The sequence below is a fragment of the Emydura macquarii genome, unplaced genomic scaffold, assembly GCF_026122565.2.
Source record: "Emydura macquarii macquarii isolate MOO-44397 ecotype Brisbane River unplaced genomic scaffold, CSIRO-AGI_Emac_v2 contig_3257, whole genome shotgun sequence".
Lineage (NCBI taxonomy): Eukaryota > Metazoa > Chordata > Testudines > Chelidae > Emydura > Emydura macquarii.
Genome location: NW_027133394.1, coordinates 92,062 through 115,061, shown reverse-complemented (window position 1 = coordinate 115,061; position 23,000 = coordinate 92,062). Strand labels below are relative to the sequence as shown.

Genomic DNA, 23,000 nt, shown 5'->3' with positions numbered 1-23,000 from the left:
AGCCTATCTTTGTGACATGTCTGATAAAATCAATAACTTGAACCTTCAGCTTCAGGGATACAATACAAATATATTTATCTTGCATGACAAAGTAAGAGTTTTTAGAAAAAAGTTGAGGTTCTGGAAAAATCGAGCTTTATGTGGAAATTTTGTTTCATTTTCACAGCTCTCAGAATTCTGTGAAGAAAACAAAATCACTCTGAATGAAGGCGTGAAAGAAAATATTAAAGAACACTTGGTAAATTTGGAGTCAAGCTTTGAACGTTATTTCCCTAATGTTGAAGAGCATGAAGATCCACAGAAACTGGATTTTGAATCCATTTAATGACAGTGCTATTGAACAAGCAGGGATTCCAGAAAGCATGAAGGAAAAACTTTTTGAGCTTTGCACAGACAGTATGTTGCAGAGGATGCAGAGCATGGGACTGGGTGACATCCCTGCATTTTGGCAGAAAATGAAATGGGAATACCTACAGCTGAGAAACATGGCTCTCACAGAGCTTCTCCCATTTGCCTCAACATATTTGTGTGAGACCAGTTTCTCGCACTTGACTGGGCTAAAATGTAAAATAAGAAATCGTTTGTGCCTGGAAAATGATCTGATAGTAGCAATAAGTAGTTTAAAACCGAGATTTGGAATGCTTATGTCATCCAAACAGGCCCAAGTTTCTCATTAAATCCAGCTCTTACAAAAACTAATTTTTATGTTGTTTTGTTAAAACTAGCAAAAGTTTCCGGTCCAGTCCCACATATGTAGAACAATTCTAGAGGGGGAATATCAGTTCCAGTCAAAGATATCTATGTTTACAGAGTTTTATTAATATAAATGTTTGCATTATATTGTTTTTACTCTTCTATAATTTTTATGATTCACGTGTTATTTTGTTTAAAAAACTGCTGTAAAATTAAATAAAAAAGAATAAATCTTACGTTCTGAATTATTCTATGCCTATTTGTGTGTGTGTGCCTCCATGTCTGCCTGCACATGTGTGTGTCTCAGCATGTTGCTGCATGTGTCTGACTACGTCCTTGTGTCTTTTTATCTCTCAACTACAGGTCCAAACACTCCCTTCACCCACTGCACCACAGGATTCCTGCAGACATACCCTTTTTAGAAAAAAAGCAACCACAATCTTCCCTCTTGCCCGCCTTCCTTGTCTCTCTCTCACCCCTTCCTCCTCTCAAATATATGGCAAAAAATTTGGCGTGCCGTGCATTACGCAGCACTTTATATCGCCCAGCATTGGCATGCCACTCAAAGCCTCCTACCTTTGGCCAACATCATCTCTAGCCCAGGTACATACTTGAGTTGTGCACCCCTGGTGTAAAGGTGGTAACCCAACCCACACTAGATCTGACATCTGTCATATCACGGTCTTACATACTCAGCCCTTCTTCCAATTTATGGCTCACGTTAGTTGGTAAATATCAAATCCCGTGAAAAATTGAGTGTTGGGGTACTTATTAAAATTTTCAGAAGTTAGGGGGTACTTGCTACTTAAAAGGTTGAGACACTGATCTAAAGGACCTTCTTCCTCAGAGGAAGGCTGACTGGCCTCACCCTTGTTAAGAAAATTTGTTTTCACCTGTGAGTGTTAAAAGTCATCACATTATCACCCCCTCTCCCCCAGCTTGCCAGTGGGGATCTTGAATTACCAGTACTGCAAAGGCAGGCAAGCTCCTGCATTGTATTCCCTTTTCCTTGTTGAGGTTTTTTTCTGCCTTTTTCTTTCCTGAAGTCAATCATATTGCATCCATTCAAACCTGCTTTGTCTAAGGAGAAAGGATCCAAACAGAAGCTGGCCCTGACTAGATCATAAGTAACCAGGGTCTAAACAGAAGGTACCATGGTTGAATTGTCAGCCAGAGCATCAACTCAAGGCTAACCAGCCATGCAGTGTTCCAAAAACATCAACAAAAGCCGTACTTCACTCATCTTTTCTATCCCGTCTCTCCTCCACCTTGTGTTTGAGTGCTTATTCAGAACAGGAGGAATGAATGCCTTTCACCTCAGGACAGAGAATAAAATTAACCTTCTTCTCTTCATCAAAGAAAGGTTGCTCTGAAAATAAGAGACTAATGTTTTGACTCCAAAAGGAGAAAGATTTTGATAAGGTCTATCTAAGTTTGTTTTGCATCATCACTCAACCAGGGTTTCAATAAAAAAAGGACTGTTTAAACACAAGAAAGAACATGACATTAAATCAATAAACTTTCAATTTAAATAAATGGTTTTGGGTGTTTGTTTGCCAAGTAACTGAATAAAACTAAGGGCTGTTTGAAAATAACCCCAAACCTATCTATCACTGTTTCATGTTGGACTGTGAAAGAGTTTATAAACACCTTCAACTCTTTGTCTGGGCCTTTGAAATCAATATCCATAAAACTGGTACCTGCCTGGAGTGCCCCCTTGTGGCAGGCCATGGCATGACAGGTGCACCTGCCTCAGTTTCCCACTTTCAGAGTCCCCAGTAACTCCATTTCAGGCTCTCTTGCTTAAATACCACCCTTCTTTCGGCTGGTTTATTACCAAAACATAGTTCAAATATTCTCCAACAAAATTCCAAACATATCTATTTCCTACACCCACTGTACATAGTCCTTAAAACCCTGCTCTTCCCAGCGGGAACCCCACCCTCAGCCTCTCTGCTGGGAGTGCATCCTCACCATACTCTGGTCTCCTTGCTGGTCCTCTTCTGTTCTCAGCCAGGAGAGCCACCCCAGCCCTTCCAGCTGAAATGCAACCCTGCTCTTCCCAGTGGAAACCCCCACACACTACTGGGAGATCATCCTTACCAGGGGAGCACCCCCTCACTTCTCCTGGCCCTCTCACTTTCCCCCCACATCCAGCTATCCAGTGCCGAGACATCCACTGCTCTCCTGCCCTCGGCTTCAGCTCTGCAGCTTAGATGTTAGTAGGCAACTCCCTCTGCTGTTCTCTGGCCCTCCACCCTCTCTGACCCTGGCTCTCTGGCTTGGGGACACCAGCCAACCAGCAAACCCCTCTTGTTTGTCTCCTGCCTTTCTCCAGGAACCACATAGAGCTTCCATCCAACACCTTCCATAGTCCCACAGTCTCTGGCAGCTCTCATCTGCCCCTCAGATCCACAGTTACACCATGTTGCATGTGGTTCCACGTATCCACTAGAGAAAGGCAAAAGCTGCAGGTATCCTGTTGAGGAACCTGCAGTGTCCTATGCTCTGGCTTGTGTGAGATGTGGATAGAGAAAGCCAACGCTGATGAAAAATAGGCCTAACATGATTCTGTGCATTCTCACACATGCTAGAAACCCTAATGTTCCCTATGTGCAACATACACACAGAGTCCACAGAGGCTTCCTGTATTTCTCAAGATGCTAACATGTTATTCTGAACCATCAGAGTGCAGAGACATCCTGGAGCTAGTCAGGTACTGCTGCCCATGAGAAGCCCTGGCTTGCCAAGTTTCTTGTAGACTATTGCACAGCTGTTCAGAGCCATGACAATGCATCCTCTGTCTTGTCCACGACACCTCCCATCTTCCTTCCAGACTATGTTTTCATGTTGCTTCTCAGGATAGAAGTAACATTTTCTCTGTGCACATGTGTGTAGTTTGTAGAAAATCCATAAAGTCATTTTTAACTTGTCAGAATGGGAAGAACTTTGAATTGAACCAGGTGTTGCTCTGCTCCATTAACCAGTTGGCATAATCCATCCCAACAGTGGCTGCATTCAGTGGTGGGTGAACTGGCTCCTCTTTCTATAGTTTGTAACGCAGATGGAAAAAGTTCTTTAAAGCAGCATGATACATATGAATGATACTCAACCAATTAATAAAATTGAAAGCAAAATGGATAGGTCAGTTGCGTTCAGAGGAAATTTTAGCTTCACTCACAGGGCGCCATGCCCAGATGAAACACACATTCCATGCTTTCTACCCACACTGGAATTACTGCACTATGCAATTTATGGTCAGAGTAATAAATCCAGTTCCAGGCTTCAACATGATTCTTGATTAATAGTAAGAGATGCATCAAATATGATAATTAAACAGGGCATTTTAAACAGTCTTCCATGGAGTTTATAGAGTCACTATAAATGTATTCTCATTCCTAAAATTACAACGTTTGCGATTAATGTTAGAAATGATCATACTGTATGTTAACCCTGAAGGCTAAATGTTTCACTTAATCTTTGCACCTGCTATAAAGCCAATTGGTAAAAACGGGAGCTAGACACACTCAAAGTGGAAGGACACATCTCACATCTACAGTTATACCTCTATATTTATTGATCTGGTTTTTTTGCTTAGGAATATTAAAGAAATGTTTGCTATTCATCAGACAAACATGCTAAAGGAATGGTGAGGCAGCAGGGTTCAGCCTTTAGTCTGAATAGCTGAATGAATTATGCACAGCATTTTCCAAAAAAAAGAAAAAGAGTGAAGTTTTCCAGTGAGTTTGAATTCATCAGCTTGAGAATTCTCACTTGGAAGTCTGCATCTTAGGATATGTCTACACTGCAAGGGAAGGTGTGATTGTTGCACAGCAGGTATAACAACACTAGTTTTAATCTTGCTAGCACTTATAAAAACAGTAGCTTATATGTGGCAGAACAGGCTTCTGCACAGGTTAGCAACCAGAGTGTGAGCCTGCCAGGGAGCTTGGGTACGTACTTGGGTTGCTAGCCCATTCCATCACGTCTACGTTACTATTGTTACCCATGCTAACCATATTAAAGCTAGCATAGGTATGTCTACTGTGTTACAATTGCACCTCTACTTTCAGTCTAGACCAACTCTTCTCGGATAGTGCTCCACCAGGCAGGGAATAGAGACAATACCACATGATTTACATGGCCAATTAAATTTTGAATATCACGTTTGCATCTCAAACGAGCTATGATAAATTATTCATTAGAAATTTTTGATTGAGAAGATTCCACTCTATTCATGGACAATTCGCGAACAGGAAAAGAGATGGAGTCTGCAAAATGAATTGACTGTGAATTATTTGCCCAGTTTGAAAGATAAATAAATATTTTGGCTGTCTCAGAATCCTGTGACCTCCAGGTTCCACTCCACAATAGAAAAAGGCTTCATTTCTATCTAACTACTGCATTAGTTAAACCACAATCCAGACACCAGGTAATAATTCCTAATAGTAATAATACTTGTTCTGTGCAATTACCTCCATAAGCCTGCAGAAATCTTTAGTGCAAGGCTGTCCAAAAATGAATGAGAGAGCCAGTTGTGATCCCTGGAGTCCTAAACACTGTCCCATGCCCATCTATTGGCTATCACACTTGAGCTTGGGAGACTAAAGTTTCCAAGGGCCAGATTTCTAAGTACTCAGCTTTGGCGATACAGCCTAGATTTTCAAGAAAATTCTGCACCCAAAGTGCAGCCAAACACGCTGAGCTCTTCTGAAAATCTGGGCTCCCAGTCTGACCTCCCTCTCTAATCTAATCTAACTGCAGGATGGCTTAGCTTTCATTGCTGGTGATATGTGCCAAGATGCTTTCATGTATCTCATCCTTCAAACATGGTTAAAAGAAAGAAATTACAGTTACAAATTTATTTTTAAAAAATTTACATTTTCATGCCATTACCGCAGGAAGCTCCCTAGCAGCACATAAACTTGCACCCATAACCCAAGATTTGGCTCCCCATTCTGACTTGCATTCCTGGAAAAGTCAACTCCTTTTCAATTGCTATTGGCATCCTCCATTGAAGCAAGCTACCGGAGAACTTCTGGGCAAGTGGGTCTGCGTTCCAGTTACCTAAAAGACAATAAAAGCTACCCCTTTACTTTTAGATATTACCAAAGAGCTTTTATATACAAGTAGACAGGGGACACCTCGCCCTTCACTGAACTGCAGCAGCTCTGTAACAGAGCATAGCGACACACCTGTTAAGGACAGGTAGTGAAGAGACTAACACATCCCACTGGAAATAAAAGGTGAATGTAAGGAAACAGAATGTAATGATCTAACGTGGATATTGGAGTGATCACCACCTACAACATACATCAACTTGCAAAAAGTGCTACAGGAACCTTGATAACCCAAAATGGCCAAGATCTCACTTTTATGGCTCATCTGAAAACTACCCATGATGGAAGCACCATGCTGGAGACATTGGTTCATTATGGCTCAGAAGGAAGAGCTCCACCTACTAGAGTACCCAACACCACCCCTCCTGAGCAGAGCTCTGTGGTGCTCAGGTGATGCAGAGCCTTGCCCGGAGTTCTGAAAAAGCAAAAAAATGCTCCACCCCTAACCTTTTTTTCAGGAGCAGAACCACCTCAGTTCCATTGGGCCATGGCTTCCTACTACTGGGAAGAAGGGGACAAGATTTGACCCTTATGCAGCTCTAGTAGTAAGTCAAGAGAGACAGCTGCAATTAAGAATTGTCTCTCCATAATAATATCAGACGTTGTGCAGGTAAGAGCAGGCCATTCAAAACATGTCTCTGCAAGAGATGTTGGTTATATAAGGAAGTTCTCTTTGCAGACTCGACTCCTTTTCTTTGTAACTAACTCAGGATATCAAAGCTCATACTCCCATTGTTAACTGCAATGTTTTCTACCAATTCCACCCAGTTTCTGGAATCTAGAAATAAGCATCAGAAACAATCAAGATTAAAAAAAAGTTACATTTATTTTGTAAAAAGGGAGGCATATACAAATAGTTAGGGTTGCCAAGACAGTGCACGTAAACTAGGGAGCTTGTGTGCCTTCAGGGTGTGTTGATTCTTATTACACTTATGAAATAAACAGCAGGATCTTATTCAGGGGACAAGGCTGAATACAGAAAATATTTGAAAAAACAATTGCCTAACACACACACACACACACACACAGTTCTGCAGGAGGGATATAATTACCAGCCTCTGTGTTGCTCTAGCTGAATCACTGGCCAGGTTACTCAGACACGAGGATGGGGTCAGGCTCTGTGGGTCGCGACGTGATGCTCTTTGGGGTTTGCAGAACGAGCCCAAAGTCCAGGTTTCTTCACTTCTTCAATTTTTATACTTATCCAACCCCATTCGGGTCTATGGATTTTGTCACGTCAGATAGTCTCCTGGTTTGATGTAATCGTCAATGACGTTTGATATCGCAAGTGTGACAGCTCTCTCATGATTCTTTCATTCCTGTTTCACACTATAGTGCCTAGTTTTGTTCTCTCTCAGTGTGAGGGTTAACCCTTAAGCTTCAAATACGTATCCATGGTCCGGGCCTGCTCTGGTTCAGGTCTACATCACAGTGCTGGGGCCTACATTCTTACTGATTTATCCAAGTTAAGTTATTTTACAACTCCCGCTAAGATATCCCATGAATTCGAGGATAAAACATGATTTTGTGTGATGTCTAGTTATTTCCCTACTCAAGATCCATCATGCATTCTCTAGTCCCAGTGGGCTGTGCTCCGAAATGTCTCATTGAGGATGATCTTTGGTACCAGTACCCCTTCATACTTTACTTTGACTGAGAGCCTCATCATCATCTTCATCATCTGTGACATTGACAGGAATGTAGCCTCCTTCTCTGGGAAGACACAAGCACCAGCCAGCACCTGTCAGGTCCACTGATTTGAAGCTGAAGTCTTTCACCTTGAGTATCTTGAAATCAACAGTGTCCAGTTTGAAGTAAATGTCATTAAGCTTTTGCCAATATAACCAGGCCATAACCAAGCCAAGTACCTGCAAGAAACATTTATTGAAAGTGATTAGATTTAGTTATTTGAACTCTTTATGCAGTTCCTTAAATACAAGAACTTGGTTTATTTTAACAGTCTTTTAGACCTGGCCATGTTTTCCTGTGTGCTGCATCATTACATAATAAATCCTCAGATCTCATGCTAGGCTGACTGAGTCTCATCAGAACTTGGATGGGAGATGTCCAGGGAAAATGCAAGATGCTGCAGGAAGAGACGTAGGTGGTACTATACTAAAGTCTGTACTGAATGACCCAGCACAGCAACCAGCACTGCTGTGCTGTTACAGGTGCATTTTTAGACATAGCTTTCAGAGTATCTCCCTGACACTTTTGCACACACACAAAAAAGTAGGGGTGTTAACCTTAGTGTTCTGGTTAAAATCCAGTAGGAGTCATTCCATTTTACCTCCTTGAATTTTCCATGGAGTTTCAGGTGGAGACACTGCTCTTAAAACTTGTCCTGTAAAGCTGTTTGTGCATAGCAGCAAATGTGTATGATGCTAAAGTTGGCTGCATTTCAGTGGTAGATAAGTGATCCCTATATACATACAGTATCTAACATACTTTGAGATCCTTCAGGTTCAACAGTTCTATATAACTTTATTACTGCTTTGCTGTGTGAAGATGCATCAAGGAACAAAAATTTGATTTTAGTTTGGTGAACATCTCTCTTGGCCTTTTCCAATTTCTCCCTCAGTCACTCAAAAAACAGACTCCCCTTATGCTCTGTGACAGTCCTAAAAGCCTGTTTGGCTTACATGATATGCATGAACTTGCATCCTGGGCATAGCAATGATAGCATAAGACAGTCAGACTCCTAGAGGCCCAAGAGAGAAGATGTAACATATCCAAGAAATCTGAGACATTTTGACAATAAGAATTTAAGCCAGGCAGTCTCGTGTGGCTTCTCTAAATGTAGAAGGTGCAGTAATTTTTAATTTTCATAATTTATGTTTCCACACAGCCATCAAAGCAAAAATATCAGAATTTCCTGAGTTGATGTTATTGTCCATTTGAATGAATAAATTCAACGAACTGGCTCAGACCATGAGGTCTGGGCCTTCAGCAAAGTCCAATGCTAAACACTGCAGAGAGTGGCAAAAAGCCAATACAGTATAATGCATCTAGTCAATGGTGCGGCACCTGCTCTAGAAGAACAAATATCCTCTTAACCCCTGAATAGTATCAGATTATGCACTGAAGTATGAGTTTGACTTGGCTTCGAGTGGACTATGCCCATAAATAAGAACCAGAAGTTCCCTGGTTCTAAACTGGTATTGGTACTATCCTGTCGTGTGACCCAGCACAAGTCATTTCCCCACTCTCTGCCTCAGTTTGCTCATCTGTACAGAGGGGACAGGCAGGAGTGTTAGCAGATGTACATGGTTAATGCAGGAAAAGAACCTCTTTTTGATTCTTGGATGAAAGCAAATTATTAACTTGGAACTCCTGAAGAGTGAAGTTCTCTACTGATAAGCAGCATACGTTCCTCTGCAACAGCCTGCCAATTTTTGTCTAGAAAAAAGTTCAGTTTCAATGGTCCATTCAGTCTTTGGCCTCCCTGCTGACATTGCCATTTATTAGGAATGGAACTGAGGCACCAGCCTTTTCATGTGGCTCATACCAGAGCCATCAGTTAGACTTGTCTTTGCTGCTGATCTGGGATGCATATGAAGGAGTGATGTAGATCTGAACTGGATTTGCATCCCTTAGTTAGCAACTTCTTGATTTTCAGCTTCCATTAACTTCAGTGTGTGATTTGTGGGCGCTCAGTTCTTCTGAGCCACTAATTTCTCCATTCTTCCAGTTTTAAGGCCCAGTCTGGAGCAGCCTTGATACTTAGAGTCACTGAGAGTTGATCTGTTTTAAGGACTTATACGGCCCCCCATTACAGCACATATTTATCCTCACAAGCCCCTTTGAGGTAAGGCAATTCCATTACCCTCATTGTACTGATGAGAACCTCAGGCATGACAAGCCCAGAATAAAACCAGAAATCTGTAGTAGGGCAGGGACTTGGTCTCCCATGTCATAGGATAGGGCCTAACCACTGGACCCTCCCTCCTCTCCAAAGAAGTCCCTAATACAAAATTACCAAAACAAGTTCCCATTAAATCTTCATCTATAATAATTGCCTCATTTATATCAGACTCTTAAATGGCTTTTTCTCATTAATTACAACACCTGTACCTTTCTAACCAGATCATATTCAGATATGAAATCACTGTATGGTACTGCCATAGTGCACATTATAGGAACAGAAGCCAATTATTGGATTTTTACTAAAAACTTTATCACGCCAGAAGGGAAAAGGTGATTGTTATGTGTGTTATTTATATGCTACCATGCAGAGAAACAAACAAAGCTTTTCGATCTAAAAAAGTATTTCCATTAGCACAAGATTTAAAGTATCACTTTGCTTTCACCTGACATTTCCTTGCAAATGGCACAACTACAGTGGTTATGAGCAAAATGCTAGAGAGATCATTTATTACCGTAAAAACAGGCACAAGACACTATTTTAAGAACAGACGATGATAATAATAGTAATAATCAGAGCTTTCCTGTGCTCATTTGGAACAGCAGGCATTCCAGCAAAATTAGACAAGTTGCTTATTTGGTATTAACTCCTCAATTACTCAGATTTCCAAGGATGGCAGTTTCCTTGTTTCCTTGAAAGAAAAGGTTTTGGGCCAATTTCAATCTCTGGTGCACATGGGTACAACTGCACTGACTTCTGTAGAGAAGGTCCACTGGCATGTGAGCCGAGTATGGTGTTACGAATCCAAGTACAGTGCAATGACAGATCATTATGAACAATAATGATGATTGGTAGGCATACCTCAAATGCTTAGGTTTGGTTTGGATAAGCATTTGAAAGAGGCGATGCTAATCTGAACATTGGCCGGAGTCTTGGGTTTGCAAAATTAGAAACCCAGCCACAGCAAACACACCTGGTTCATTATCTTTTGCTCTAGAATCTCTTGCTTCTTTTAGTTCTTCCAGATCATAGAATCATAGAAGATTAAAGTTGGAAGGGACCTCAGGTGGTCATCTAATTCAACCCCCTGCTCAAAGCAGGACTAACCTCAGCTAAATTATCCCAGCCAGAGCTTTGTCAAGCCGCAGTTTAAAAACCTCTAAAGATGGAGATTCCATCACCTCCCTAGGTAACCCATTCCAGTGATTCAGAATGTTTCCTAGTCAAAAACATTTTCCTAATATCCAACCTAGACCTCCCCCACTGCAACTTGAGACCATTGCTCCTTGTTCTGTGATCTACCACCATTGAGAACGGCCTAGCTCCATCCTCCCTGGAACCCTCTTTCAGGTAGTTAAAGTCTGCTATCAAATCCCCCCTCATTTTTCGCTTTCGAAGACTAAACAAGCCCAGTTTCCTCAGCCTCTCCTCATAAGTCTTGTGCTCCAGCCCCCTCATCATTTTTGTTGCCCTCCACTGGACTCTCTCCAACTTCTCCACATCCTTTTTGTAGTGGGGGGCCCAAAACTGGACACAATACTCCAAATGCAGCCTCACCAATGCCGAATAGAGGGGAATAATCACTTCCCTTGATCTGCTGGCAATGCTTCTACTAATGCAGCCCAATATGCTATTAGCCTTCTTGGTAACCAGGGCACACTACTGACTCCTGTCCAGCTTCTTATCCACTGTAACCCCCAGGTCCTTTTCTGCAGAACTGCTGCCTAGCTCGTCAGTCCCCAGTCTGTAGCTGTGCATGGGCTTCTTCCGTCCTAAGTGTAGGCTCTGCACTTGTCCTTGTTGAACCTCATCAGATTTCTTTTGGCCCAATTCTCCAATTTGTCTAGGTCACTCTGTATCCTATCCCCACCTTCCAAGGTATCTACCATTCCTCCTAGCATAGTGTCATCTGCACCACCGCTTTCCCCACATCCACAGAGCCAGTCACCTCTTCATAGAAGGCAATCAGGTTTGTCAGGCATGACTTCCCTTGGTGAATCCATGTTGACTGTTTCTGATCACCTTCCTCTCTTCCAAGTGCCTTAAAATGAATTCCTTGAGAACCTGCTCCATGATTTTTCAAGGGATTGAGGTGAGGCTGACTGGTCTGTAGTTCCCTGGATCCTCTTTCTTCCCTTTCTTGAAGATGGGCACTATGTTTGCCTTTTTCCAAACATCAGGGACCTCCCCCAGTTGTCATGATCCATGCTCCTGGCTAGACAAAATTCAGTTTAAAACATCTTTCTGTGAAACAGAAGAGACTTGAAAATACTCTGTAAGCAGTGAAGGCTAAACAGCCTTTGACTATGATGCATTGTTTTGAGCCAGATGAGTTCAATTTGGAAATACAAGTGCCTTAAGGACATCAGGATTCATATTAAGATGTTCAAATCACATTACATAGGCACTGACACATTTAAGTGCCAAGTGAAAATTCTGATATATAATTTGAATGTATTGTCAGGGGTTTTATGCTTGAAAATTGCACTTGCAGTATAACTGTTACCAGGCTCTGTATGCCCCAGGAGCACTCAAGGAAGACAAGGTGGTTGTGGAGAAACTAAATGAATTCTTTGTGTCGGTCTTCATCACACATGATGTGAGGGATCCAATATGGCTGTTTTTATGTTTTGCAGAGCTTGTCTATATGAATTTTGCATTTGCAGCAAGCTGGGGTGTTACTCTACCCCTCTCTAGCTTGCAGCACCCTCCGTTGTTGTTCCCCGAAAGTTCCCTGTTCCTCTGTGATCTGCCTCGCTTTGAAATGGGAGCGGATCAAAGTGCATCGGGGAAGTTTTAGTGTGAGGCAGCAGGGTCCACACAGACACATAGTGCATGGCAGGCAAATGGGGCTATATTTACACCACAGCTCACCACCAATGAGGAGCTCGTGTAGACCAGCCCTAAGTTGCTCGGCAGACCCAGCTGCCACACACTCATGCACTTGCATGTACTGCTGTTTGAAACAAAGGAGTGAGAGCAATCCCTCAAGAACTTTGGCCGTTGACGCACTGCTGGCATCCAAGAGTAGGACATCCCTTTGATGTACTGCAGTAAAGCTATTAGAGTAATACGATGGGAACATACAGTACAGTAAGTCTAGCGCGAGGACAGGAACACAGTGTTTAAAACTGAATTGAACTTTTCCATGGTTTGGGGTGGGGAGGGGCCAGGGGTTGACATGCCCTCTAAATAGTCCTCTGCTGCTTACTGTAAGGCGATGAGTTGCTGTTTAACCTCTGAGCGACCAAAACTGCACTGCGATGTAGTGGAGAGAGAGTGCACACACTTGCTGGAGGATGCATGAAGAAGAAGATGTTACTAAGTTATGTGGTGTTTATTCTCCAAGCAATTAACTTCATGCCATGGTGTAGGGGCTTTTTGTCAGATTAAAGCTCTATAATCCTATGATTTAAGGTAACCCAATTTGAAGTCCACAGGGCATTCCCTGGCATTTTGCGAATGCTATTAGCAAACATGTTTTCTGCTAACATTGCTCAAATGACATTGGTTATTTACTGATTTACACTTCAAATTGCATCTGCCACATTTATTAATTCGAGTCTAACACATTATTGTGGCACATTGTTTTTAGAGCTGAAAAATTATACTAATGACTTATTTGGGTCCTAATCAATCTATGAAATTGTCTGGAAACTGAGAATGGTAAGAGGAAGCGATAAATGAGGGTAAGTAGGCATGGGTGTAATACATTATAAATTACACAACACTTTTGCCTTTAAGTGGAAAGGAAAATGGGTTTGCCAACAAGAGGCTACACAATTTGCTGACAAACTTAACAGCAAATCGACTATTGGGGAATAACTAATCAAATCAGTGGCCTCCAGTGAACAGATAAATATTAACACTACCGGATTTTATTATTTTGGCTTTGGACAAAGAAGGGAAGCTCTGCCACGTGCAGGGGTCTTCTCTTATTCACAGGTTACAATAGTAAGGGAGCTAGGAGACTGTATAGCAGAGACCAGGATCAACCTCACCATGGCAAACACACCCTTTGGTAATTAAAACTGAATTACCATAATTGTTTCAAGAGTCCCAGTCATTCCATCCACTGGGTTTCACTAAGCATACTATCTACTTTATGGCTGTTTTATAGTGGAAGCTCTTTGGGACAGGGATGATCCCTGTGTTTCCTGTCTTTATCACACTGAGCACATTGTCGGCACTTACAGTATATTTTCATCAACCTTGGAGAGGTGCTACAGAGCGCAAAGCTAGGCTTGGCCAGCCGGTAGGGTGACCAGATAGCAAGTGTGAAAAATAGGGACTGGGGTGGGGAGGTAATAGGCTCCTATATAAGACAAATTCCTGAATATTGGGACTGTTCCTATAAAATTGGGACATCTGGCCACCCTACCAGCCGGTCAGTCGACCAGTCAAAGAACGTCAACTGACTGTCTATTATTTGACAACAGTCAAATACTGTCAAATATTCTGGCAAGAATGCCCCGATGTAGGTTTTGTTACTGATTTGTTTCTGTTGAAATAAAGTAGCGCTTTAAAATATTTGACCATTTTTGACAATATTTGGCCAGTCAATTGACCAATTATTGTTGGATCAGTCAAATGTCCAGCCCTAGAAGTATTATTATTAGGGATTCTTCTTTTTGAAAGGCACTATATAAATGAAATACTAAGGTCTTAGTATTATTTGTTAGAAAATAAAACCAAGGAAACTGAAAGAAAAGTGAACATTAGAATCTTCGAAATGCTTCACATCATTTAGCTATCCAGATGGCTTGAAATCAACATATGTTGCAGATCAAATGATCTTCTAATAAGTCTGGTTTTTGCCCTGTGGCCTTGAAAATAATTCACTAATGAAACAGATGGTAATGTTTCTCATGCCATTCTCTCAAAAACTAAAGGCACATGAAATATATTAACTTCCCAACATTATTTACAACCCAGAAATTGTGCAATGAAATATATAGAACTTTTAAGTTCAATTGATTCTTATGCCATAGAATTGAAACAGAAAGAAATAAGCAAAGCAGATAGACTTCTGGTTGATGGAATCTGATAGCCGGCTTAGAAATTCAAAACATTTTATTTCATCGTGTATTCATTACTGCTGCTGTGCATATCTCTGGGACAATTGCAAACTCAGGCCACAAACAAAAAGGAATGTTGTGCTCTAAAACAGTAGGCAATGGTCTCCAGAGCCCACTAAGAAAACAATCCATTACTATAAATTAAGGGCCAGGTTGTCCTTAACAGAGAAGTTAAGTGATTTGCTCAAGGGCACATGATATTTCAGTGGCAAAACCAGGATGAGATCTCACATGTTCCTGACTCCCACTCCAGAACTTAAGTCCATTAGACCTTGCTGTCCTGGAATCAGTTGGGGAATTCAGGCTCTAGTGCTGTTAAACCACCAGGAGAGATTGAAGGAAACCCACATTAGAATACCATCAAATCAATAGAAATGTCAGGCTGAAAGGGACCTCGAGAAGTCATCAAGCCCAACCCTTATGCTAAGGCAGGACCACGTAAACCTAGACCATCCCTGTCAGGTGTTTGTCCAACCTGTTCTTAAAAATAGCCCATGATGGGGATTCCACAACCTCCCTTGGAAACCTATTCCAGAGCTTAACTACTCTTCGCATTAGACAGTTTTTCCTAATATCTAAACTCAATCTCCCTTGCTGCAGATTATACCCATTACTTGTTGTCCTACCTTCAGTGGACAAGCAGAACAAATGATCACCATCCTCTTTATAACAGCCCTCAATGTATTTGAAGTTATCAGATTCCCCTTAGTCTTTTTTCTCAAGACTAAACATGCCCAGTTTTTTTAACCATTCTTCATAGGTCAGGTTTTCTAAACCTTTTCTCATTTTTGTTGCTTTCCTCTGGACTCTTTTCAGTTTATCCACATCTTTCTTCCTGTGTCTTACATACAACACTCCTATTAATACATTCTAGAATACTATTTGTCTTTCTCACAACTACATCACATATTAAATTTGTCATCCACTATAACCTGCAGATCCTTTTCAGCAGTACTACCACCTAGTCAGTCATTCCCCCTTTTGCAGTTGTGCGTTTCATTTTTCCTGCCTGAGTTTTGCACTTTGTCTTTACTGAGTTTCATCTTGTTGATTTCAGACCAATTCTTCAAATTGTCAGGTTTGTTTTGAATCCTAATATTGGTCTCCAAAATACTTGCAATCCTTCCCCCACTGCAAAATGTATAAGCTTACCCTCCACTTCATTATCCAAGTTATTAATGAAAATATTGAATAGTAGTGGACCTAGGACTGACCCCTGCAGAACCCCATTAGATACACCTGTCCAGTTTGAAAGCGAACCATTGATAACTACTGTTCAGTATGATCTTTCAACCAGTTGTGCACCCTCCTTACATAATTTCATCTAGACCACACTTCCCTAGTTTGCGTATGTGAATGTCATGCGGGACTGTGTCAAAAGCCTTTCTAAAATCTATCCTATTCTCACAAGAAACGATTTAGGCGCCTAAGCCGGCTGATTCCAGGAGAGGGGTTCCCAGTTGTGGATCACTAGCAGAGATAGGTGCCTCCCTGCAGCCTGAACTAGGCACCTATCTGCATGAGAAGGGTAGGGGTCAGGATACACTTCTCTTTTAAGCATTTCCCATTAGCTAGTTTAGGCAGCTCTCTGTCTAATCTGTTGGCTTGTGTGGATCTCATTCTTAGGCATGTCTCTCTCTCCCTGCACTGAATAAGGAGCATAGGCAGTTCACTCAGGCTTTGCGGATCACGTTGTTGTTTCTGTGATTTTCTCAGCATTTAAAGGTTAGACATTGCAATGCCTCTGTGGATCCAGGCCTAAATTCTCCCTTTCCTCACGACACTGAAAATGGGAAAGAAAAAGTTAAGAGCAGTAAGAGGGGAAGCAGAAGGCTGCACTGGTTAACAAACTTTACCAAAAAAACACTGTTTCTGGAACAGTTCATGAACCTTTCAGCTAGGAGCTTATGCAATGTTCTCTTTGGGTGGATCCGCCGCTCTGAACAACATTTTATGATAACCAGGGAAATAAAGAGAAGAAGGCAAAACCCACTCCTGACATGCATAGAAAGCAGACCCGCACAGACCATCCCAATAGCTCTATTATTTGGTGGAGCACACCCATTACCTGCCACTCCACCAGCACTTTCACGTGCCTTGAGTTGGGGCATTCCTCCTTCCGATCACTTGAACATGCCCACCTCCAAAGCCCAAACAATCAGAGTGGGACTGTCACGAGACAGCAAGATGTTACACCAGCTCCCAGACTGGGGAGCAAGGGACCAAGTATCTGGTGCATTGTGCATGTGATAGAGTGCTAGAGCAGCACCCTGACCACTGACGGTGCTGCAGCATGAAGAAGGCTGCAGGCTCATCTGTGAGCAATTAAACACTTCCTGTTGGGGGCCTATGAGCAGCTGGGGAGTAAGTCTTGGGCTAATGATGCATTTGGAAGGATATAAGTAGAAATTACAGGAAGCAAGGGGAAGCTCAGAAGGTGAGCTGTGCTGAGGACGGAGATTGTACGGAAAGCGCCTGCTACAAGATGCCTGTGTTATGTTGTGTGTGTAAACGGGCAGAGGAATAAAAGATACACGTGGTGAAAGAAAAACAGCCTGGAGACGTTGATGATAGTGAGGTGACAAATAGGCTAGACAGCATGGCATGAGGGGTAGCTGAGGGAGCGCCCTGTGACTATGCTGCATAGAATGGCAGGTTTTATGGCATAGGCTCTGCAAGAGGCTGCCTCAGACTGATTAATTGAAAAGCTATTAGACAGTACTGCTTCTGCAGTAGGTATGCTTTCTCTCCAGGTTCCTGAACCTGCTGTGAGCATTGGACTGGTTTTCTTCAAGAGTATGAAAGCTATAATAAATCCGTTAATACCTGGCACAGCAGACCACAAAAGTATGTCACAGACAGCAAAATATTCCAGCTCTACCCAGCTGCATACCAAATTCATCTTGGCACAACAGCTCTCATGAAGAACTATGTAGAGCATGACAAATGTCAGACAAAGAATGAGGCTCAGTTTAGTAGAAAAATAATTACATGGCATCATAATATCATTATTCATTTTGTTTGAAACTGACAAGAGTGCAGGGTATTTTCAAGCAGTATGTTGTGCTTTTTAAAGTTGTGATAGGCAATCCAAATCTGACCCTCACAATAAAGTGAAAATCACCCCCCTTGCCTCTCTCTCATGTGGAAAACTCAAACATCCAGCTCCTCAAAATTTTGTGCTACCTTTATTATTATGGGGATGGATCTGATCTTCCTGATGTAGACATTAGAGAGCCTATGGCAACTTTCATAACAGCTAGTGTTTATGGGGCTGCTCTTAATCAAAATTTCTCTTTCCCTCATTACTGTCCTGGGTATTGGCTGGTTTTTGTTCCCCACCTCAGAGATGGCTGCATCTGCAGTCAGAGGCGTGACTGCAGCAGGTGTAGACATACCTCAGCTAGCTTTGAGATGTAGTGTGCTTGAACAACAAGAGCAATTGAAGCTGTGGCAGCACAGGCTGTCCAAGCCTTCCCAGAACTTGAGTGGGTAGCCTGCACTGCTACAAAATCACTGCTATTGAGGACAGAACCATAGGGTTAGAAGGGACCGCAAGGGTCATCTAGTCCAACTCCCTGCCAAGATGCAGGACATCTACCTGTATCTCTCTACATGTGTATCTACGTATGCTGCTCTAACACCTCTGACTGCAGTGCAGACATACCCTTAGTGATGCTGGCTGGTTAGTACCTGGTTTGGGAAACTGGATCCTTTGGAATGAGAGGTGCTGTGGAAATGTCACACTGTATTGCTGAGTCACTGCTGGGGCCAGTCCTTTAAGGTGCTGGGCACCTTGAGGCCCAGATCCTACTTTCATTGAAATCAAAAGACAAAAGCTTCCATTGATGGGTGCAGAATCTGACCCTGAATGCCCTCAAGTCCCTTAGGGCCAGTTTCTGTTGCCCCTACTCAGACTGAAGTGTGCTCTCCTCCATACATGGCCACACTGACTTCAGTGGGGCTACATGTGGTGCAAGGTACGAGGCGCTGATCTGGCACTTAAGCACACGCTATCAGTAAAGCACCTAGCTGACCCTTAGCGTTAATCGTGCACGTACATACTTTGTTGAATCAAGGCCCTGCTGAACAGGAAGAGAGTATTAAAACTGGAATCTAGCCTTTGACTTTAATGTCAGAATCAGGCTGATTGAGACATAAATGGACTCACCTTACAACGTAGGGGGGTGAACTTTGAAGATTCACATCGTGCTTTGATTTCAGGTTTTAACCACAGACCCTTTAGAAGAATAAAGGCATCTGAGCTTCAAACCTCACCAGTCCACATCCCACGGTCTTCATTTTCCTCCAAGTGTGAACAAGCTTCCATAACAACTTGCCCTAAATGTCTTTTTAACTGAATGAAAATATAACAAGCTGCCAGGAATATAGATGTATTCCATAGCCCAGTCACTGAAGGCATCATGCGTTCAGAGGCAGACTTCTAATGTGAGTGCTGCTTTTATTACTTGTCAATATCAGGGGACATATTATTGCACAAAAGAGCATTAGCTACACGTTACGAAATGTAGCAAATCTCTATCTAAGAAATCTCTATCTTTTCCCTGACTTTCCTCCCATTACCTCTAGGAACACTTCTGAATGACTGGAGAAGTAGGTGGAAGTTACTGCTTGCCAGTGATTTAAAGTGTTCTAACAAGCCTGCATGTTCATTTTGGATGAAATTCATCCCTGTGCAAGGCCTACATACTGCCTCTACTGGGATTTATATGGGATTTAAATGAAAACCAGACCTTATGCTGGGTCTCTGCAAAAGGGTGAATTTCATTCAGTGCAATTTCTATAGAAGGTGTAAACTCTCCAAATAACGTGTCCACAGATATTTTTATAATTGAGAGAATTGTTCAGTAACAGGTAGCTACAACAAAGTGATCTTCTTGCTACCGGAAGAAACAATAGACTGTGGGGTGCAAGGACTGACTGTTGTAAGTCATGACAGTGCTGGGCACATGGATAGTGCTGAATGAGAACTGAATAATAATCGTAACAACAGTAATGAGGCTCAGTGGGACCGGTCGGCTCCTGGGATTAGAAATGGCATCCAAAGCATTTCACCTTTAACTCACCAATTCAAATCTTGCCCAGGTGACTGTCATAAACATCTGATGGCTCAGCTTTTGCTCAAAGGCTTTGAGGTATCTTAATTAAAGTGTGATGAAGGAAGGCCAGCATGGGGTGTTTGTAAACATTCACCAACTGCACTGAAGGATGCATCTGATCTTGGTAATTAATTCTGGTCTGAAAAATTGATCCACCATCACTAACAGGTTGCTCAGGGCCCCCTTGCGAATTACCGCCTATTAATTAGAACAAATAAAAGGAAATGCTATTTTGCAGAGCAAATAGCATCTCCGTAGAGAAGGTCAGCGCCAAATATGGCAGCTGGGTGTAAGAAAGTTCTGGATAATATTTATAGCCAAAGAATATTTGTAGCTATGCAAACTAAAGAGAAGGAAGGGTGTGTGGGAAGGAGAGGTGTGTGTGTGTGTGTGTGCACGCGGGGGTGTGTCACCTCCACACGCCCAACAAGCTCAATTCTATGCTGATGTGAATGCAGGCAACTTCACTAACTTCCCTGGAGTGTTACTCGTTTACACCCACCACAGAATTTGGCCCAACATTTTTTGTATTTATATTATTATTTTGTATTGTTGTAGTGCCTCAGAGCCCCAGTCATGGACCAGGACCCCATTGTGCTAGGTGCTGTACAAACACCTCCCAAAAATAACACAAATACAACCTAGATCTCATATAGCACTTTACAAAGGAGGTCAGTATCATAAACACCATTTTACATATGGGGAAACTGAGGCACAGAGCTTGGATGTGACCTGCCTGAGGTCACCCAGCAGGCTAGCAGCAGAGCAAGGAACAGAATCCAGGTTTTCTGCATCCCAGTCCACTTTGTATAGAACATGTTTAAACTCAAAGCACTTCACAAAGAAACTGAGCTATAAGCCCTTGGAAGCAGCCACTCTGGAAGTGCAATGCCATAGCGGATTAAGTGTGCCCAGCAACATTACTTAAGAGTTTAGGACAGGAAGTGAAGCACTGAACCACATTCAGTTGAATCTGCAGGAGAATTTAAGTGGGGAGTATGCAATTATTTGCACTGATGCATTCATGTGGATCCCTTCCCCTTACCCCCCTGCACCTGCTACCCAGCCACGTGGTCCCCTTTCTGACCTGCTCCTCTGGACATTTTCCTTCCGCTGGGGACACTGGCCAACAAATGCAGCTACTGTTTCCTCTCTTCTTCCATATACTCAACAGTGGCCTTCAATGGAGCTGAGCTGCCTTCTTGTTAACTATCTCCTCTTATGGGTCCAGGCTCTCTCTACAGCAAAGAGCACGGAGGCCTGTGGATGCAGCACAGCAAGCAGCAAAGCCAGGTCTCCACAGACCATGAGCAGGTGGCCAACAGACCAAAGCTGAGGAACTCACTAGACTAGATGCACACGGCACAGTAGGGAGATTTACACCTTGGGCTGAAACATTTGGTATTAGGTGCTCTGATTCCGCAGGCAGAGCTGGCACGCTGCTCCCTCCTTTCTGAGCAGGTTTCCTGTGCAACTCTCCCAGACTAGTCCGCACATGGACTCTTCCCAGACTGTGTTGCTTCAAGGCCCGTCAGTGCTCCACCTGAGACCCTGTGACCGTAGGCAAGTCAAATTCTCTGTGATTCAGTTTCCGTCTGTGGAGCAGGGAGGACAGCTATCTATCAGGAAGAGCTGGGAGGCTTAACTGGAAGGTTAGTTATTGCTTGTGAATTAACATTCTCCAAACCAGCAGCATCAGAGAGTGAAGTCAACTGTATCAGAGCTGCCTCTTTTTTTTTAAATAAAAGAAATAGCACCAGTATCCTCAAGCCTCAGTAATTTCAATCCTATTTTACTTTCCAGGACCGTAGGGTTATTATAGGCCACCTGAGAGTGCAAATGCTGACAGGCAATGAAGCAGATGTGTCGTTTGTACTCCTGATCCTTTTCCTATCCATCTATTAAAAACCCTGTCATTGTCTCAGTCTCTCTCTAGAGCCATATTTTCCATTTTTAATAGAAACATCTTATTCCCCAAAGAAAAGGGCTGCTTTTTATTCAAAGCCTAAGCGAGGCTTTAAGCAAACCGCCCTGCTATACTTAATCAAGTGGCTCAGTCATATTTTTCTGCTCAGAGCAAGAGTCTTAGAAGGGGGTCTCCTTGCTGTGTTAGTCTGATGTTAAGAAATCTGCAATGGGAACATCTGCATAATGGGAGAGACCATGTGCATTTCACTGAGTGAGAGAAAGGGATGGCAGCAGGGACAAGTTATTAAAGGCTCTTGTGACATTATGCTGATTGCTTGGTGGTGCAGACAGTGAGGCTATGGGGTGTGTGATTGCAGATTGATAGCTTCACAGAGATGTCTGAGGTAGTGCGTCTAATGGTTAAAGCAGGAACCTGGAAGTCAAAAGCTTTGATCTGGACACATGTGGCCAAATTTTCAGAAGAACTGACAAATCAACCAAGAGTGACTCATGTCTTCCTCTTACTTGTTGTCGTCCTAGTGGACAGGTGTTCACATCCACATTAAAATTGGCCTCTGTCTGTGTAAAGCAGAAAAGTTCCTTTTCTACTTCTACATTTTAAAAACATTTAAAAACCCTAAGGTTGAATACTTCAAATTGTCGGGTTCCCAACTTGAGACACCAATGGTCCACGCTACAACTGACGTCAGTGGGAACTGCGGGTGCTCAGCACCTCTGAAAAAAATCAGGCAGTAGGTGTCTGATGCTGGATACCCAGAAATGGGGGCACCCAAAATTAGATGCCAGTTTGGAAGAGTTGTGTGTTAAATAGCGATAATATCCATAGGATGCTGTAAAGCCTGAATTCGTTGTTATCGGTAGCGAGCTCTGAGTTTCTCATCTGAAAGATACCAGATAATTTGTTTGTAAAATAAAGGCAGATTTGACACCCCTTTGGTATAGCTTATGATGCTGGAAAAAAGGAGCAGCACTAATCAGCGTTTAAGGTCTCATCCAATGCCCAGTGAAGCAAATGGGATTTTCCCCACTGATGTCAACTTGTGCTGGATCCAGCCCTTAATGAAGAATAAGAACTTCATTCCAGTTACTGATCCAAGGAATTTTATTTTGGGCAACTTGAAGCACTGACACTATTTGAACTAATACAAAATTAACGTATTAGCAGGTGTCCTGGTTTGTATTGCTGGGTGGGCCA

At 42.5% G+C, this 23,000-nt stretch overlaps 1 protein-coding gene across 1 annotated transcript in view; it reads right to left on the bottom strand.

Moving 5' to 3' along the window:
- Positions 1–6,657: 6,657 nt before the first annotated feature.
- Positions 6,658–23,000, bottom strand: part of LOC137142846 (tetraspanin-15-like) — a gene marked incomplete at its 5' end in the record, with an annotated part of 84,961 nt that continues 68,618 nt past the window's right edge. Inside the window, one exon of the mRNA XM_067532310.1 lies at positions 6,658–7,681. Within this exon, the coding sequence (XP_067388411.1) occupies positions 7,451–7,681 (231 nt within the window). The remainder of the gene's footprint in view (positions 7,682–23,000) is intronic.